Source organism: Echinops telfairi, unplaced genomic scaffold (genome assembly GCF_000313985.2).
Source record: "Echinops telfairi isolate 266 unplaced genomic scaffold, ASM31398v2 ScPeMD7_23;HRSCAF=83, whole genome shotgun sequence".
Classification (NCBI taxonomy): Eukaryota; Metazoa; Chordata; class Mammalia; order Afrosoricida; family Tenrecidae; genus Echinops; species Echinops telfairi.
In genome coordinates, this window is record NW_022103920.1 from 23,382,545 (window position 1) to 23,403,108 (window position 20,564).

General features: G+C 43.6%; 1 protein-coding gene across 6 annotated transcripts in view; it reads right to left on the bottom strand.

The window, feature by feature from the left end:
• PTPRZ1 (protein tyrosine phosphatase receptor type Z1) overlaps window positions 1–20,564 on the bottom strand; it is a 207,364-nt gene that overhangs the window by 14,436 nt on the left and 172,364 nt on the right. For 4 of the 6 annotated variants that reach the window (XM_045288711.1, XM_045288709.1, XM_045288708.1 and 1 more), the window contains exons 14-22: window positions 16,097–16,188; window positions 13,101–13,186; window positions 9,657–9,677; window positions 9,389–9,485; window positions 8,083–8,165; window positions 6,165–6,299; window positions 5,220–5,354; window positions 4,181–4,344; window positions 1,766–1,901 (exon numbers count right to left, since the gene is read on the bottom strand). In XM_045288711.1, the coding sequence (XP_045144646.1) occupies window positions 1,766–1,901; window positions 4,181–4,344; window positions 5,220–5,354; window positions 6,165–6,299; window positions 8,083–8,165; window positions 9,389–9,485; window positions 9,657–9,677; window positions 13,101–13,186; window positions 16,097–16,188 (949 nt within the window). The remainder of the gene's footprint in view (window positions 1–1,765; window positions 1,902–4,180; window positions 4,345–5,219; window positions 5,355–6,164; window positions 6,300–8,082; window positions 8,166–9,388; window positions 9,486–9,656; window positions 9,678–13,100; window positions 13,187–16,096; window positions 16,189–20,564) is intronic. The other 2 variants (XM_045288710.1, XM_045288707.1) reach the window with 1 other exon arrangement.

Genomic DNA, 20,564 nt, shown 5'->3' on the forward strand with positions numbered 1-20,564 from the left:
CAGAAGTGAGACAGGAAAGCAGGCAGCTAAGGCAGAAGACAGCCCACCACAGCCTGCAAGTCTTTGTTTGTTGTGTATGGATAGTGGTGACTGGGAGGCTGGAAGGTTTGGGAAAGTGACACAATACCCTCTCTGCCGACCTTTCCAACCCCAGGCCCAACTTCACATCCTGTTCTACGTGAGCATGGCTGACGCCCAAAGCCGGGTGCTGTGGGTGAGGATCCATTCAGCGGCCCTGGGTGACACTTCTAGTGGGTCTGCTCCTTGTTGGCACTCCAGCTTTCTACTTAGTCACGGGTCATTTAGTCAAGGCCTCCTTCTCTGTGGACAGTCAAGGCCTCCTTCTCTGTGGCCTATGCCATTGTAAGGACACTTGTGCTCAACGCTAACCCACAGCCGGGTTGTGTAAACCCACTCAGTGGCATCCTCGAAAACCGGGTCATCTGCTTCCAGAATGACAACGGCCCCAGAAAGCCAGGGGAGCAGCTCTCCTCTGTGGTCACCCGGGGTTGCCATGGTAACATTCAGGGTAACAAGGGGTTCCCATGAATCAGAATCACCCTGATGGCATCAGGTATGGAGACAGTCCTCAATCGTTCTCTTAGGCTTCATGTCTGGGACCCTTCCCTGCTCTTATCTGACTTGAAGGTCAGTTCAGCGATGACCTGAGGTTTTCTTATTGTGTAGCTTGTAAGCCCACTGGGACTGCCCAGAGCTCAGTCCACAGTATATTTAATACAGATTTATAGCTCGATTGACTAAAAACACCTCTGTAGAACCGGCATGAATATCTGTTAGTTTTACCCCAGGTTCCACTTGAGGATGAACAAATGCTTCTGAGACTTTCCTACGCTGCAGATGACTTTGTGTTTGCGACCCAACTCTGGCCTGAATGAACCTAAAAAGGCCTGCGGCTCAGCAGGTAGACAAGGAGGGGCCATGCCACATCCTTCCTATTGCTTTCAAGACGCCACCCATAGTTTTCTAGTTAAATTCACCTTCTTATTTATAAAGAGTGAAAATCAAATACAGATTTGCAGACTGGGTTCTCTGTCAGACATGAGTGAACCACGTGGGTCTATGCCCTCAAAGTCAAGCCCAAAGCCATCAAGTCTACTCTGACTCACAGTGAGAATGCAGGGTTACAGGAGCAAATAGCTCCATCTTTCTCCTGGCAAACAGCTAGTGAGTCTGAACTACCGACTTCGTGGTCAGCAGTCCATAGCTTTCCCAATAGCACCATCATGGTTTCAAGGGCATATAATTTGAGCATAATTCATTTTTTCAAAAGAAGAAAATGAATCCATTAATTCACTACCTGTATAGAAAACTTGAGTGTTTAGCTAGAAGTGATGGGTGTTGATTGATCTACTCATTCTTATTTTGGGGGTGGTCTTCTCTGTGGCCTATGTCACTTTAAGGACATTTCCCATTGGGTCACAAAACAGACAAAATGTAAGTTACCCCTTCATGACTTTGCAGATTTCAAAATCCAAACCCATAGCCATTGAGTTGCTTCAGGCTCATAGGGCAGAGGGGAACCACCCCCTTGGGTTTCCAGGGCGGTAACCTTTATGGAAGCAGCTGGCCACATCTTTGTCCCACAAGCTGCCTTGTGGTTTGGAACCAACAACTTTTGGGTTAGCATCTAAGAGCTTAGCTACAGCCCTACCAAGGCTGGCCATAAAATCCCTGGTCTGTACAACTTTCATGCTCTGTGACCTTCCCAACCCTTAGATGATTAAAGGTATCCTCTTTACCATACCTCAGTTTGCACCAAGTAATTTCTTTGTGTGCGAATGTGTTTTAAGAAGCCAAATATGTTGACAGTTCCTTCCTGATGAATCTGCTGCAACATACTGTCTAGCACAATATACGTGCCTGTTCTTCCAACTCCAGCGCTGAGCAAACACAAAGAGAGAAAGAGTTCAATGTCATGCATCAAATAGATCTGAGGGAGATGAACAACAGCAATGCAGGTGAAGGGAGACAGAAGATGGTGTAAGATATGAAAATAATAATAATTTATAACTTATCAAGGGTTCATAAGGGTGGAAGAGGTGGGAGGGAGGGGGTAAAAAGAGGAGCTGATACTACGGGCTCAAGTGGACAAAACACGTTTTGAAAATGATGATGACAACCTATGTACAAAAGGTGCTCCATCCAATTGATGTATGGATTGTTATCAAAGCTGTGAGAGCCCCCAACAAAATGATATTAAAAAAATATATATCCGAACATAGGTCCTGACTAGCTGCCTAATTAAAACTACTGCCTTCCCAAAGCACACGAGTCACACCATAAATTACTTAGCGATCTCAAATTACCAAGAATTAAGCAGAGGCACAGTGCTTCAAGGCACAAATCCAAAGTTTCCTTTTTAACTTTTTTGGCTCTGGGTGAAGCAGGAAAAACAGCCTGCTTCTTATCGCTGTACTTATTGCTCATTATGTATGACAGACACAGTGAGGAGATTATGGATCAGAGCAGAGCGGAGAGACATTTAAATCTGAGAAGAATAGAAACACCAACTTCACCAAACTCTCAATAAGAAATGTCCCTGGCGCTCTCCAGCCAGTAGACGTGTTTGTAAAGTTTTCGGTACAGTACTCGTGGAGAAAAGAATTTGCTCAGGGTTTCAGCTGAAAATATCACTGCGGAGAGATGCTAAGGAATAAAGCATACCTTCAGTCCTTTCTAAAGGGCCATTATCTATTGACAGGATTCACAGCCAGGGCTTCTTTTCAAATGCTTCCGCAAGTAGGAAGTGCTAGAGTGGAAAATTAGCACCTGCTTTGCACAATAGCAGGTGCTTCTCCATTTGCTAAGAAACAATTCCTGACCTTCAGAGCGGATTTTCTCGGCATCTTCCTGTTTTCCTCAGCCTATTGTCAGGCTAACAGATTAAAAGGCTCAAGATGGATTTCTCAAACTTCGAGTCTGAGGACAACTCCTGGGCTAGGTAATTAGAGTGGGTTAGATAAGCTATCAAAGGAAACCACTTGCTTATGTGAAGTACAGTCTGACATTGCTTTGACAAAAACATTGCCCTGGGAAGTGAATGGAACTTTCGCAGGTAAAGCCCAGGCCCCAGTCATCACTCACTAAGGGCTCGTTTTTTGCAGTGACTTTCAACTGAAATGTATCAGATGGAACATTTAAAATCTTCTTTGTCCTCTTCTTTTGAAAGGAAAGAACTTGAGATTGGAAATGCAAGTACCTGGACAACAAGGAAAGGCTAGCACATGTCTTGCCATATGCTGGAAAGAACTTAGGAAAATGAAACTGTGATTCTGAGTCCCAACGACTGAAAAACAACCTCAGAATATTTTGCCAGATTCTATCCTGTGAGTCAGTTTCTCAAATATAAACATGGCCCAGGAACTCGACAATACGGAGCTCTGCTGGCAGGGTTGGATAACAAGTGGGGCTGCTAAGTTCAAGGTCGGTAGTTTGAAACCACCAGCTGCTCCCCGGTGCACGTTCAGGCTGTATGATTCCAGGAAGATTTACAGCTTCAGAAACCCACAGGGCCATTCTCGTTCGGTCCGACAGGGTCACGAAGAGTCAGACTTGATTCCGCAACACTGAGGTTGGGTTTCTTTTGGTTTAACTCAACATGTTTTAATTCCTGGAGGCAGGGATGTGCCCTGGTGTTAGATCCTGCAACAAATGCTTGCTTCCTGATAAAACATTGCTCCACCTCACACAGTTAAGATGTTGACATTCAACAGAGTAATAAAATTGAACAATGAATCTTGTAAAAACACAAGGTTCTATGAAATATTGATCAATGACATTCAAAGTCTGGCATTTCCTAGGGATGAAAAACAAATGAACCAAAAACCCCCAAACCCTTAAATGCCAAGTCAATTCCATGTCACAGTAGCCCTAGAAACCTGAGTAGAACTGCCCCGGAGGGTTTCCAAGGTGGCAATCTTTAGGGAGTCAGATCACCACACCTTTGTCCCTGGATTTGAACCATCACTCTTCAATTCACCACGGCACCACCAGAGCACCTTCCTTGGGGGCTAGTACTTTGGAAAATGGACATAAGATTTTATCTCCCTCACTTCCTGAAATCATTGGCGTAAAAAAAAAAAAAAAGGCAACCACGTGTTTCATGGATGTCTGCTGGCAATAGTCATTCTAGGGGGTTAGGAACACGCTGCAGACCTACCTGCAGTGAACAACGACGGGCCCGACGGCGTGGCGCTTGGCATAGGACACCTTCCGCACAAAAGTCAGCACTGGTAGGGCGTACTCTGGCACCCCCATGTCAGGCCACTGCGTGTAGTGGTACTGTGTGATCACTCGCCCGCTCGGCCTACCTTTCTGGGAGCCCTGTAAAGGTTCAGACAGTTAATCTCACACACACACACACACACACACACACACACAGTTCTAGAACAGCAAACTAGGATGCGTAGCGGATATTGGTGGCTCATAATGGAACCCAAGGGTATGTTGCCATGGTTCTGGTTTTGTCCTTCCCCATCATTTCCATCTTCCTTCCTTACAGTTGGAAGCTGGAATTAGGCTATCAGGGCCATCCCATGCGGTTACCACTAGTGTTGGCGCAGAAGAATTTCTATTGACACCTCATGTCCACTACACCCACAGGCATCAGGGTTAGCCTGGCTCCAAAGCCATGGCTGGCATTGAACAACTCAAGAAGTTGTTAGGTAGCTAGAGGCAGAAACTAGTGTTGTCCCTCTACATGCTAAGGCCTCCCTTCCCCCAATACAGGAAGTTAGAAGCCAGTAAAGGTGAGAGGGCATGAACAAATTCAGGCCTTTGAGACAGGAAGCCAGTACACCTGGGAGGGCCCCAATCTAGGCCAGGCGGGCTTAATTCAATACTGGCCAACCAGTACCAGTACCATTGACCACGCCTCCCAGTGGAAAGCGCCCAAAGGCTGAAACTTCAAACCACCCCACCCTCCACCCCTCCTTCTCTGCTGCCCCTCTGCCATGCTGGGGCTTCTCTGGCCTCGGGTCACCACCGGCTTCAGGGTGAATTCTTTCTCATGCGAAGCCAAGGACAGGGTATTTATAACCCAAGGAATCTAACAAAGTCTTTGGGCTTGAAATGTACTAGTGATACAAAATTTATCTTATCGATCGTAACTAGTCATGGGTACAGTAAAAACGAGTGATAGAAATGTGACAATCAATTGGCCAATATCAATGACTGATATTCATTATGGCTTGGCTCACCTTCTTTATCTTTGTGTTCCTTAGAGTGAAGCTCCTCACAGTATAGTAGGCAAGCATTTGCACACTCTTCTGAGTGACCAGAAAGTTGCCGAACTCCTCACTGCCATCAGCAGGCCAGTACTGGTCACATTTTCTCTGCAAAAGGCCAAGCGAAGGTGTCATTGCTGTATTTCAAAGGCTCACAGGGAATGCCGTCTCTGACCCAGGGGAAGGTCTGGGCCAGGGAGAGGCCTGGGCTTCCTCACTTTCCTGAATACTTTATTTTTTTCCCCAAACCAGAAACGAAACCCCAAACTCACTGTCCTGAAGTCCATTCTGATTCCTCCCCTAAACTCGCTGCCATTCAGTCAATTCTGACTGTTAGTTCCCCTGAAGGGCAGGGTTGACCCCGCCCTCTGGGCTTCCCAGAGGACAGTCTTTCCCTGGAGTAGACAGCCTCGTCTTTCTGCAGAATCGCTGGTGCTTTCCAACCTCGCCGTGAGCGGTGCAACGCATAGTCCCTGCACGGCCAGGGCTCCTTACTTTCATTTCATTTTGTTTAGTCCTAGGTGAGACCACGGGGTAGAAGCCTGGTCTGAAAGAGATTTGAGATAATCTAGTTCAGATGTTGCCCTTCCAGGTGAGACCATGGAGGAGAAGCATATTAAGTTACCAGTGAAAGGCCAAGCCAGGCTTAGGACCCAGGCCCCGAGCACTGAAGTGGAAAGCACTCTACGCTGCAATTCCGAAAGCCACATCCCTCTCATCAGTGTTCAGTGTGCAGCTGGAGGCATGGTGACGCTCTTCAACCCCTGATGCTAACCGTTGCCCGTCAGGTCCCATGGTTCCAAGAACCCAGTGCCCGTTGGCTTTCATCACGTTAACTGCTCCCAACACCAACTCTGCCAAACTTGCACGCCTCTCCCAGTGTTCCCCGGGAGGGGTGATGCAGGATTACCCACGTACCCTTCCTTTCTCCACGAGGTTCGTTATCATGACGATCACTTCCACGTTGTGCTCCCATATCATCCTCCAGAAATCTTCCGCTGTGGATTTCAGTGGGCCCTGGGCAGCGATGTATGCTTTCTGCTTGTTGTAGCCCTGAAACGACAGATGCCAAACGTTTCTTCACTTGATCTTAGCCAAAAGGCCGAGAAGCGATGCCAAACGTTTCTTAGTATCTGACATACATGCCCTTCTGACTGCACAATATGTAAGTGCTTTACGGTAAGCACGTTTTTTCTCTCGAAACTCATTTCCATTGAGTCAACGTGACTCACAGCGACCTTACGAGGGTTTCTGTGGCTGTGATACTTTAAGGGAGCAGTCAGTTACATCTTTTGAAATCCTGTGGAGCAGCTGTTAGGTTTGAACCGGCAACCTGGTGGTTAGCAGCTCAGCGCTTACACAGCACCCCCACTAAGGCTCGTTTTTTCTTTCAAAGAAAACCATCACTTGGAAATGTGTGAAGCGAGAGAAGCTTGGCAGCTCCAGCCAAGATAACTGTTCACTCTTGTACAACTCTGCTTTTCGTAACTCGAAACTTGCCTTGGCTGTGCTAGAACCACCGTCCTTCGTGCCTTTAGTCCAAGAGCATTGAACCCAAATTGATTTGCTAAGCGTGGCATCTGGTCTTTCATGGTGCTGTTTGGAAATGCGCTTGAGACCTTGGGCTCCACTGTTTACAGCAGTAAGGCGGCTGCTCGCGCTGGGGCCTCAATGGAGGCGCACTGAGCAGGGCTAATCACTAAGTTATCTGTCGCTGAGCACTAAGGCTTGGTCATGATGCTGTATAAACATTAACCCCAATCCCAGCATCCCACATTTGGAGAAGAGGAAACTGAAGCTCAGACGAGCGAAGTGACTTTCCAAGATCCCCCGCTAGCCAGGAGACAAGCTCAGTCAAAACCAGCTCTCGCTTTCAAACCCATGTGCCCTGGGGCATGTGCATGGCCCTGTCTGAGAGCAAGAAGCGCGTCCCTACAGTCAACCCACTTTATACTGATGCCCACTACTTGCTTCTTTGAATTCAGTGTTCCCATCCAGCGGTAACTCGAAGGCAACTAGACAGAAGTCCGAGTCAGGGAAGGCTGCGTGCAGCTGACCTTCAATTAACCACAGTGGTTTAAAGGTCTCTGACGAGCTCTGATAAATGTCACAAAGCCAGGGCATCCAGAAGAATACCCAAGATGGGAAAGGCTGATACCTGGTTTAATAATTGCTTGTTTGCCTTTTCGTCAGCATTTTCATGGGAAGATATTGGTCACTATTTATTGATCCCACCACTCGTCTCAATGAGATGGCTTGACCCTGCACTTCAACCATGGCCTCAGACGTAGGAAAGCTAGCGAGGGCAGCACAGGACTAGGCAATGTTCTGTTCTGTTGTTTGCAGGGTCTCAGTGAGACTGCAGGACTCAATGATGACAATAACTTAACGTTTACTGAACATCTTTCACAGGAGCAGCCTTGTGCTAGGAGTGATGGGATATTTACAATAAGCATGGACACTGCTGTTCATCATAGTAACTGTCAACCCAGTCTGCATCCATATACATTACAGGCTGGGGGGTGAGGTGGGGGAGGCTTGGAAACCCTCTGGGGGCAGGTCTACGCTGTCTTGTAAGGTTGCAATGAGTCGGGGTTGACTCAAGCATACATTTGCAACTTGAACAGATAAACCAAGGGCAATAGCTTGAGTGTCAGTCAGTCAATCCAAATCCTGTTGGTCATGAGGTTTCGTAAACATTATAAGTTGCTGATGTGTACTTGTTATTAACCATTCAATCGCACGTACTAAGCACTAGCATATGCATGCCACTGTGGTATAGCAAGTCCCTAGATTGATATTACTTCCATAAACTTTAAAATCAAAGCATGCTTACATCAACGTAATTGGCATTGATATAATCGGTCAGCTTGCCATCTTTTTCAGCAAGTTGTGCAAGCTTAACCCTGCTATGATCATCTGAAATAAAAATAAAGAAACAAAGGGAGAAATCATTATCATTGCAGTAGGCCATGATTTAGTACAACAAAGGTCATTTTCATGTGCATAATAACTTATCAACTAGCACTAAAATCAACGTAGAGAAGAATTTCCTGCAATAGGCCTTTTGAGGCTACAGAATGACAGAGATAACACAAGACAAATACCTATCAAAAGTCCCCGCTGTCGAGAATAGGACAGATGCACATAAAATGAAGCCCAGGGTTCAAAAGAGAGGTACTAAGTGCCAGGGAGATATGCAAACAAAACGTGTACTCGTTGGGGATAATGACAAAAGATGCCATCGAGATTGGAATAAAATTGGCATCTTAGTTAGATTTTCAAGGACCAGGCTTTAAAGGTGGGTCCTGGGACTGTGAACGGTGAAGCTCCTCGTGGGGAAGAAACGTGACGGACCCAGGAAGCTAGGGAAGGGTGGCAGGACATGGTGGGGGTGGGGGTGGCGGCAGAGAAGGCGGCAGCAGAGTGCTTGGGAAGGTTCTGAGCATGATCACAGCTCTTTTTAACATCTTTCAAGGGAAGCACCACAAGGAGGCACGACTACCAGCCACAAGAGCCGTCCGAGAAGAGAGGGCGTGGCTCCGCCGCGACAATGGAGGAAGATGACCATGGATGCATTCGCGATCATTCCAATTAGTTGGAACGAGGGGTTTGGGAATCACTTCTTCCGTGGGGCTCAAGTGCTTTGGAGGAGCCCCATTAGGAGAAGGGAATGGGTCAGAGTAGGTACCGTGTTAGATACCCATAAGGGCAGTTCTCCCCTGTCCTTATACCTTAGTGGGTCTCAATGAGCCTGAACTGACCCCATGGCAGCGAATGGATGAGGCATGGATGAGTGCGTGCCAAGGTTGCTATGACTAGGAATTGACTGGAAAGCAATGGGGTCAGTTAGATTAAGATCATGGAACATACATAATGACGGAAGCCCCAAGCAAAGATGGGCTGGAGGAAGGGACTGGATTAACATGGGCTTGATTTCGTGGGAAAGAAAAGCATGCCAAGAAGCAGAGAATGTTTTTGAGGGGCAGGGTGCCATGCATTATCTATCCAGCACAGGTCTCATTCCCTGATGCAAAGGTCCTGGAAGAGCTATGCTTCAGGTCTCTGTCAGCCGTGTCAGGTCACCGCTGCAAAGGCCCGCAGTCGCAGTGGTGACGGAGCTGAGTTGAGGCCGGACTTACAGGCGACGATGTTAACGTATCGGTTCTTGTGCTTATTGTCTGGGTGGTTGGAGCTGTCTGCTGTGATACCTAAGTCCACAGTACAGCTCTGAACTTCCTGCAAAGAAATCGCAGGGACACCATTGTGAGCTGCGTGCTGGCAAAGAGAGTGCCTTCAAACAAGGGAGAAAAGCAATAATCTATCAAAATATCAAAGTTTTTTTTTTTTTATTTAACATCTTACAACTACTTCTTTGCTAAAAGAGAATGCAGTGAAATCATGCCTTACCTGGTAAAACTCTTTCAGTGTCTAATGAGGAAATGAATGCCAAAAAAGTAAAGAAATCATATTCCACAGCACACGACAAATGAGAAAAAAAAGTGTTTACATTAGGTTTACAATGGAAAACCACGATCATGCAAAAAATACATTTATCCAATACTATCAAACAGTTGCAAGCACATCAAAGCCTCGTCCCATTTTGGAACTTTAAAATGATTTAAAAGAAGAACAAAGACATTTTTAAATGGGGACAGTGTGAATTTTCTACTTTCTAACTACTCTGTTTGACCACTACAGCACTCTTTGAACCTCTGAATGAGTGACCCATTTTTGTCTCTTGAGCAATTTTAAAGAGTCAATAGTGACTTGTTAGTTTATAATGGTAGATCTAGTGCTATCAAAATACTTAAGTCTCCTGAATTTTTTAATTCTACATATCATGTCATTTTGAAACAAACTTTATGTATAAGTATGTATTTAATGAGCACAGCTTTCTGTTGGTTCACAGAGAAATGATTCCTGCCAATTCTCAGTTACGATGAATTAAAATTCTCTGCAGAGATGATTTCTATCTGAACACACTATGACAATTATTAAACATTGTGAAAGCCCTAGCAACCTTTTGACCCTTTCGATAAAGTACTTCTATGACTCAAACAGCATCGGACGCAACCCCCTCACCCCACCACACAAACTTCTCAGACACTTCCCAACAAATGATCGCTCTCCAGGCTTCAAAGCAACTTACTAAGTGAGCCACTTACAAGACGTAGCATCATCAGTTATTAAGAAAACTATGACGTTAATGAAATTATTTATTTAGTCGGGCTTGAGTTAAAAACCGTGGGATGAAGAAAAAACCTCTGTGTAAAAATGGGAGGTCATTTGATTCATTTATATTATCAGTGGTTTAGTAATACTCAGAATTATCTAATAGTTTTGACAACCATGAATCTGTCATTGGGCACTTGCTGTCTGTGACTCTTATTTACAAGCAGTCCTATTTTTACTTATGGTTTTTAACACTTGGAAGATGAGACAGGCTGGCTATTTCAATTATGATTTGATTTGGTGTTAGCCTGATAGCGCCTCTGTGTTCACATGTAACACAGATAGTAACAGCCCGCTTACGGTCGGAAAAGTGATTTGATCCTCTCAATATGTTATTCTTCAGAGCATCCCTCTTTACTTCAGTGTTACTTCACACTGCTTTCTTCCTCAGTGCAACTGTGAGTTAGATTTCTTTTAGGCTTATGTTAAGCTTCTATTGTTGTTAAGTTAGTGGGAAACCCCCCCAAAACAAAACAAAACAAAAAGCTCAACACACTTTATTCCTATTTCTTTTGATGTCTTAAAATTTTCTAATTTCTGGTATTTTCCTTTTCTAAGCAAGGATCCTAAGTATCCTTGGTGGCAATATTGGGCAAGTGTTGGGCTGCTAAGGACAGAGTTAGCTGTCCAAACCCACCAGCTATCCCATAAGCCATCTCAGTCCCAGAAAGATGAGGCTATTGGCTCCCATAAAGAAGTCCAGTCACCAGTGGTGTGAGTGGCAAAACAGGGAGGGTAAAGGGAGAATGGGTAGGAAAGAGGGAACCGATTACATGGAACTGTGTGTGACCTCCTCCCTGGGGGACAGACAACCGAAAAGTGGATGAAGGGAGACGTCGGACAGGGCAAGATATGACAAAATACCCATTTATAAACTATCAAGGGCTCATGCGGGAGGGGGGAGCGGGGAGGGAGGGGAAAAATGAGGACCTAATGTCGGGGGTTTAAATGGAGAGAAAATGTTTTGTGAAACGATGTGCAAATGCGCTTTACACAATTGATGTGTGTATGGATTGGGATGACAGTTGTATGAGCCCCTAATAAAATGTTAAAAAAGAAAAAAAAAAAAAGAAGAAGTCCAGTCTTGGAAACCTTTCGTGGGTTTTCTATGCATTGGAATAGACTCGATGGTGCTGAGTAGGCATATCCTGAAATCAAACCACACCCACACCACACTGGTGAATTGCTAGTACCTCTGTTCAGATTCAGTTTTCAGTGGACTCAATGCTTAAAGCAGGTGGCCCATCGAGTACCTGGGCGTGGGGGTGGGGGTGGGTAGAGGGAGTAGGGAGAGGCAAAGAGGCTTGCCTACTGGAAAGGGCACGAGTTATGGACTCACAGACTTGAGTTGGAATTTCAGGCCTGCCGCTAGTTATCTATTGCTCATTAATGTCCCCAATGTTTGAAAAGGACATCGTGCTTGGTAAAGGAGGGAGGCTGCGAACAAGGAAGACCCTCACCAAGGTGGACCCACACAGTGGCTGCAGCAATGGGCCCAGGCATAACCACAATTGGGAAGATGGACAGGGCTGGGCAGGGCTTTTTGTTGTACGGAAGTTGCTGTGGCACCTAACAACAACCCCAGTGTGTGACTTGAGGAGCCTTGGTGGCATAATGGGTTTGGAGTTGAGCTACAAACCTCGAAGTCAGCGGTTCAAAACCACCTCTCCATTGGAGAAAGATAATCTTTCCTACTCCCATAAAGACTGACAGCCTCAGAAATCCAGAGGCGTTGTGCTCTGATCTGTAGTGCTGCGATGAGCCAGCAGTGGCTCAAAGGCAGTGAGAGGTATGGGCGCATGAATGAATGTTAGCTTTTATTTGGTTGGGGTTGCAGGCCTGGTTAAACAATTGGCTGTTAACTGAAAAGTCTGCGGTTCAAACCCCCCCAACCACTGTGAAAGAAGAATGAGATGGGTGATCTGCTTCTGGAAAGATTTCCAGACCCAGAAACCCTATGGAGCAATCCCACTCTGTCCGAATCAATTCTACAGCAATGTTGTTTTAAAATTATTAAGTTTATGACTCCTATTTTGGTTTTTAAATCTGTTTAACTGATTGGTACTTCAGTGGGCCATGGCAAATCTTCAGTAAATTTCTCTTCCCTTGATATCAAAAATATTTCTGGAAAGTTCAAATGGTTTTCGAAATTGAGAAGCTGTCATTTTTGCCTGATGTGATACATGATCTAAATGATCTTACATTTATAGGTAAAGCTATGCTACCTACGAGAGTTTGTATGTACTTTGGTGGAATATCATGAAATTTAGTAGTTTAATATAATTTATGTACTATTCACAAAGTGAAAACTAAGCACTGCGATGAATTGAAATTAAAATGCTATAGATCTGTATCTTAAGGGGGGAGAATTAATAATTACAAAACACCTTTTGTTCACTCATACAACTTGGCTTTTTACAATTAAAACCCATTTTATAAATTATATGACAACCACACACTAACAACACAACAGGACACATGGATGAGCACAGAATTAAGACTTTCTCTAGAAATGCAAGTGGGTTCAATGCCTGAAGGTCATGTAATAGCCTCCAGTTGATTCCTGTCAATGGACGGCTTCCTATGTTACCTTAAACAAACATACTGGAATCATCGTACCTCAAATTCTTCAGTAAACCCATTACTTGCATGTAAATCAGCAACTTGCTTTGGAAAGTGCTTTATTGGAATTGCTCCAATGTCATCTAAGCAAAGGAAAAAGACAATTATATCAGGAAGGATACTTCACAAGAAGTGGCAGCCCCTCTCATCTACAAAGTACTATTTCTGAAAGCAACTGAGAAGTTGGTTTATTCTCGGGATTCCAGTCCCACAGATCGCAGGCCGGTGGGAAGCGCTCACATAGTGGGGCGGACCTGAGCTTGAGAATCACTGACCAGACTCTGACTCACCAGGTAATGAAACACTAAGTGACAGTGAACAGCCTTCTCTACCTGGGCTCTTAATCACAACCAGGAGTTTAGAAATCTGACTTCACCAAGAATGCCTTTTCCATGCATATTCTAAAGAGAAAACAATTCATTGTGGATGGTTAGCTGTAAATGCCACCCAAAGCCTCTCCTTCTCAATGGGCTGCCTGTTTTTATGAATCCTGTCTCAGCAGGAGTGGGGGTGGTGTGTAAAATTCTGGAAAAATCAAACCACACAGACACAACCCGGTTTCAGTTTCACCACAGAATAAGCATGCTATGCATCCAACTTCAGTTTGATTAAGCTGCACACTTTAATGCCTTACAGTCAAATAGTCAGATGGCTGCATTTGAAGGCATTTTTCCCTCTCGCCATAAATAAGAGAAAACATTTATATGCAAAATATTCATTAACGATGATGTCAAAAACCTTTGGGACTTTTAATCTGTAAAACTTCAAGAGTTTTTATTTGAAAATATGCTATGTAAACAAAGTCATTTGATCTGTTAATTAATTGTGAAGGGGCCAGATTATTTTAAGTGGTGTTTTTTTTTTTTCTCCCCCTTTTCCTGGAAAGACGTTCGTAGATTAAACATATTACTAGTTCGCAGCATGCAGTTTCACAAGCGATTCCTCTGGCAAGGAGACATCAAATACATTTCAGTAGAAACAGTTATTTACAGCAACAGATGTTCAGCATTTAAGCCATCTAATATTTTTTAAGCTTCGGTTACCAAGAATTTGTTGATTAAAAAAAACTTAGAATCCATCTGTTCTCTCTTTTAAAGGAGTGGACCTGAATACTAAAATTGAATTAGCCAGCCAAGCTTAAGAAACACTAGACAAAGGTGTAATTCCACCTTCACACCTACAGAAAGATCTTGCCTAGAAGTAGCTCTTATAATTAGATACAAACACAGACATAATTTGTCACACCTAAACATTAAATCTCCCAGTTTCTGTCCCTCAATCACTCATTGATACTGTACCACATGGTAAATCTCCTTTTATAAGTAGACTGACTATTAACAATGAAATATTTGGGTAATTTCTCCTCTTCATTGGTCTGCGAGAAAGTGAGACATATTCTCATTGTGGGGTTGGACATGAAAATGTGCACATTCAGGCGATCCGGAGTCAATCTTGGAAAGTGTGCAGGTACACAGCATTTCAAGCAATGCTATTGAAAAGTGACAGCATTATTACTCCCCAGACCCTCAAAATGAGAATATTAGAATTCCTGGATAAGGCCCTAACATAGTATTATTAGAATAGCTGGTTATCATAAACTATGTTGGATGTGGGAAAAGACTGGAACTAATTTGCACGCCCACGCTTATGGGTGTGCAGAAGAAATGTGTTTGAAAGTGATGGGAATCAAAGTCCAACAGGTAACTGACAGGTGACAGTCTCAAAATGCTAAACACGTTACTCAGAGATGGTGCGCTATGATAATAAGTTTAGAGCCTTTAATAAAAAGGGAGAAAACAGAAATTCACAGAATAGCTGTGGGTACGCACTTACGAGGGGGTTTCAAAGCTAGTGGGAAAATGTCATGATTTTTAAGTTCCTTAGTTCCATGGAGTCTTCGAAACCCCACATATGTTGATAAATGAGAAAATAAGAAAAACCTTGCCTTTTGAGTCCCTTGACTTATAAATAGGCTTCATCTACATACCACATCAATAGGAGTTACATGAATTCTAATGTCATCTACGACCCACATCTCCATCTTTCTATCTTAAGGTCAGGAGATTGCATACGCTGACATCATGTTGATCTTGGGGCTCTCACAATGATATGTAAACACCAGGCAATTTAAGCAGAGGCTTCTGTAAAATGAGCAGGGTTGAATGTCTGCGTTTGGACTCTGGTTAGGTGACTCTGTTTGGCCTTGTTTCACCCCATATCCTCTAGGACCTCTGCCCTCATTTATATATTTCCAGACAACTCCCTTTTTAGCTTTTATAAGATGTTGATTAGATAAGTACCACTGATATTCATTAATGTCAACTCTAGAGTCAATGAGTTTATTAGTCAACATAACCCCAACTAGGTTTTGAATATGCTAACCTCAAAACCAATTATGATAAAAATAGTCAATATTTTCCCAGACAATCACCATTCAACATTTTGGCTTTAAGTGTCAGTCAACCACCCATTCTTTGTGCTTGTATTCCCCGCCCAACCACACACAACTACTCCCACCACTTTATTTCTTCCTAGTGTAGTTTGGAACTGTTTTCTTACATAAAGGATCTGGACTTTACTCTTATTTTGTTTTTTTCTTCTATCTACACTTATTTCACTGATTTAGCATCATGGAAGACTTTTATGTATTAGAAATCCATAAAAGGCAGTAGGATTCTTAAGTAATATAGCACTGCTTTCAATTTTTGTGTTCTCTAACCTAGTGTACCCAAAGAATTTTACGTTCTTAAAAATAGTATCATCTGTATAGCTAAGAAAGCTCAAAGTTAATGAGTCAGAATGTTCAAAATGAATGAGAACAGGATATAAAGCTAGGTGTATGACATCTGATCTACTAAATATTCTGGACAACACCAATATTTACTAAACTACAAGGTGGTCATTTTCAAAGCACCCCAATCAAAATGAGCCTTCTAACATTGTGCTTTTCATTTAACATCTAACAGGCATTAACAGTTACACTCAGTGATTACCTGAAATTGGAAAGATAGGTGTCGGAGGTGTGGATATGACTCGAGGAGACGTACTGTCCTCTAAATAAAAGTGTGCTGTCTGGAAGCATTTCCTGGAAAGGGAAGACAATGACTTCTGCTACGAGCTGTCACAGGTGATAGGACAATTTCTAAATTACTTCATGGTTATGATCGAAAGCTCCAGAAAAGTAATAAAAACCAATAAAAATCAAACCAAACAAGTGGAGAATTGTGTCTCTGAGTATTTCAATAGCACATACAAGTTCAAAGAATTTTATGACCGCCAAATTCATCTCAGTTTTACCCGTACAAGAGGTAGAAAAGTGAGTAGATATGACACATGCTGAAATCAGAAATGTCCTCTGCCCCCTTTTCAGAAAAAAAGAAAATGACTGCATACCCCGCTGGCAATTAAAATCTTTTGTATGAGAGACCATAATCCAGGATAAGATCCAGGTATCTCCTTTGGCATCTTCCCTGGATCATTCCTGCATGCTGCTTCCCCCACAGCAGGGGGTGGTATTCCCTACTTTGGGAAGGAAACACTGCCCGAGTTCCTTTTCCATTCTTGCTCCATTCCCTCATGCTCTGCCACTTTCTACAGGATCAGAGTGCAAACAAAAGGATATTCAAAGCGCTTTTCAATAAACACCCTTTTAAGGATGTTTAGCTGCTAGCCAAAAGGCAGCAAGCTATGTCTGCAAAAATCAAATGTCACAGGGATAACACTTCAATGAAAAAAAGAAAGCAGCTTTATATATGGTAGAAGCTTGCTAACCAAAAGATCAGCTGTTCAAACCCAGCAACTCCTTCATGGGAAAAGGATACAGCTGGCTGGTCCCGTAAAGACTTACAGCCTTGGACACTCCATCCCTCAGAGTTGGAACTGGCTTGATGGCAGTGGGTTTGATGGCATGGTATTGTCAGAGAACTTCAGCAAGGAAATTATATGCACACAACCAGTAACAGGGGTGATTTTCTAATCAACAGGTACTATTGGTAAGGGTTTGGGGATGAATACAATTGGTGTCAATGGCAGCGATGACCTGCAATGCCACCTGAATCTACTTTAACTCAGATTGTGAGTAACCGCTGCCGAGAGCCTACAACAAATTATTGAGAGGAACAAATCACCAATTGCTGCTATAAAGTACTGCCACCCACCCAACTAACTGACATCAAGTCGATTCTGATTTAGAGCAGCCCTGTAGGGCAGAACACAACTGCCCCTTTGAGTTTCCAAGGCTAAGACTCTTTACAGTAATAGAAAACCTTCTCTTTCCCCTGGTACCCTCCTATGCCACCAGGGTTTCTTAAGGAACACAACCCATCCTTAACTAAACAACAAAAACACATACACAGCTAAAATTAAGAACATCAAAGAGCCTGGCCACCAGCTGATTAGCTGCCATCTCAGCCAATCAGTTGCTCTGTGGGAAAAAAACGTTGCTAGTCAACTTTTATAAAGATTTTACAGTCTTTGAAACCAATGGAGCAATTCTACTCTGCCTTCTCAGGGCACTGTGAGTCTGACTCATAAAAGCCTTAGAAGTAGCAATGGGACACTGTCAGACAGAACGTCTGAAGATGAGCCCCTCAGGTTGAAAGCCACTCAAAACGGACGACTCAGGAAGAGCTGCCTCCTCAAAGTAGAGGCAACCACAAGGAAGTGCATGCAGCAAACCTTCCAGGGCCTTCGTTTCTGATGGGGCCTAACTCAAAATGAGAGCAGCTGCGAACACCATCAATCCTTGGCATAGGGAATGAGAAGTATGAGTCTAGGAAAATTGGAAGTTGTCAAAAATGAAATGGAGTGCACGGAGATCAACATCCTAGGCATTAGTCATTGACATAGATCAGGACTGACCATTTTGAATCAGACAATCATAGGATTCACCATGCCAGGAATGACAACGTCAAGAGGCGTGGTGTCACATTCATCGTCCAAAATAACATTTCAAGACCTGTCTGGAAGTGTAAAGCTGCCTGTGATGGTATACCATCCCAAGAACACATTTGGCTGATTGAACACTAACTAAGGAGCAGTGGAATGACACGGAAAGCATCCACATGGAGAGAGCGAAAGGTCTCTCTGAAGACAAGAGAAACAGAAAAGAGCCAAGTGGATGCCAGGAGAGACTCTGAAACTTGCTATTGAATGTAAATTAGCTACAGCAAGTGGAATATATGATGAAGTAAACGAGCTGGATAGAAACTTTCAAAGGGCAGCTCCTGAAGACAAAATAAGCATTATAATGAAATGTGTAAACAGCTGGATAATAAAGCAGAAACAGAAGAACACCCTCAGCATGTCTCAGGTTGAAAAACAACCCCAAACTGAAGAAACCCTTCGAGCCTTGGGGTGAAATACTGAAGGGTTCTCTGGGAAAATATTCAATGTTGCAGGGAGCATCACAACACAATGAAAGCCATTATTCGTCATCACTGTGTATTATTCCACTGCATGTACGTACCACATTGTGTCCATTGAGTCACCCAATGATGGACACATGGATGGTTTTCATATTTTTGCTATTATGAATAATGAAGCAACGAACTAGGTGCACATAACAAAATGCAACGCAAGGAATCCACGGAATCAGTGTACCAAAAGAAAACAAAAAACTAATGGACATTCAACAATTGCGAAAGGTAGTATAAGATCAAGAACCCATGAGACTGAAGGAAGAAATCTAAGCTTCACTGAGAAGATCAGCAAAAACAGGCCTCCAGGAATTGATGGAATACTAATAAAAGTGTTTCAACAAGTGCATGAAGCACTGGAGGCAGTCACTCACCTGTGCCAAGAAATTGGGAAGACAGCTGCCAGGTCAACTGACTGGAAGAGATGCATATTTGCACTCATTCCACTCATTCCATTGGGTCTGGTGACCCAACAGAATACAGAAATTATCCAACAATATCATTAATGTCACATACAAGTAACATTTTCCTGAAGACCATTCAACCCTGGCTGCAGCAGCACCTCCATAGGGAGATGCTAGACGTTCAGGCTGGATTCACGAGGGGACATGGGATGAGGGGTCTCACAGCTGATGAGAGCTGTATCTTGGTTGAAAGCAAAGGATACCAGGAAGATGTTTACTTTGCTGTATTGACTACACATAGGCATTCGGTTGTGTGGTTAATAACAATTAAGGGTAAATTGGAGAAGAATGGGGATTCCATAACACTTCATTGTGCTCATGAGGAAACTGTACATGGAATAAGAGGCAGTTGTATGAAGAGAACAAGGGACCACTGTGTGGTTTCAAATCAGGAAAAGTGTGCATCGGGGTTGTATCCTTTCACCATACTTATTCAATCTGTGTGCTGAGCAAATCACCAAGAAGCTGGGTTGTATGAAGAGAACGTGACATGAGGATTAGAGGGAGGCTTCTTAACAACCTGCGCTATGCAAATGACACCACCTTGCTGGGTGAAAATGAGGAGGAATTGAAGCACTTGCTGATAAAGATCAAGGATTGCAGCCCTCAGTATTGTGTTAGTCTGGGTTGACTAGAGAAACAAATTCATAGACACTCATATGTGCATAAGAAAGAGCTTTATATATAAGAGCAATTGAATATTGAGAAAACATCCCAGCCCAGTCCAGATCAAGTCCGTAAGTCAGATATTAGCCTATATGTCCAGTACCAGTCTGTAAATTCTTCTTAAGACTCACGCATCACATACAATGATGCCGAATGCAGGAAGAACACAGCCAGTGGGTGGAAAGTCTTGTGGATCCAGTGGCCGTAGAAGCATCTCAGCACTGGCGTGGGTCTCCACATGGCTCCTTCAGCTCCAGGGCTCTGGCTGTATCAGCATAACTTCATCAGGCTCCTCATCTGTAATGTCTCACAGGGAGTGAGTGTCTGTCCCACCTCCAGCGAGCTATTTATCTGCTTAGCACCTCCAAATGAGGTCATCAAGCTGTGACCTGATTAACAGGCTAGACTCTACCCCTCCACAAGTTGACACCACAAGGTAACTACCACAATTATGGATCACAACTCAAGATGAACAAGACCCAACCCTTCGCAATTGGACCAATAGGTCCATGATAAATGAAGAAAAGTATATATGTAAATATATTAATTTATAATGAAAGGGATAGAGCCAGTGTACATATATTTATATGTTAAGTATTAAGATAGCAGACCGACTTTGGTCCTCTACTCAAGGCCTCTCTAAACACAAGAACATTTTGTTCTAATAACCTGGCACTCTTTGACACTCACCTTACCTTCCTGACATGATCACTGAAGACAAAATGGGTGTATAAGCAAATGTGGTGAAGAAGTTGGATGGTTCCTGGCTATGAAAAGATAGAGTGTCTGGGGACAGAAAGGCTTGGAGTTAAACAAGCGCCCATCTGGCAGGGAAGTAAATAAGCCCACATGGAAGAAGCACACCAGCCTGTGTGATCATGAGGTGTCAGCAGAATCAGGTATCAGATATCAAA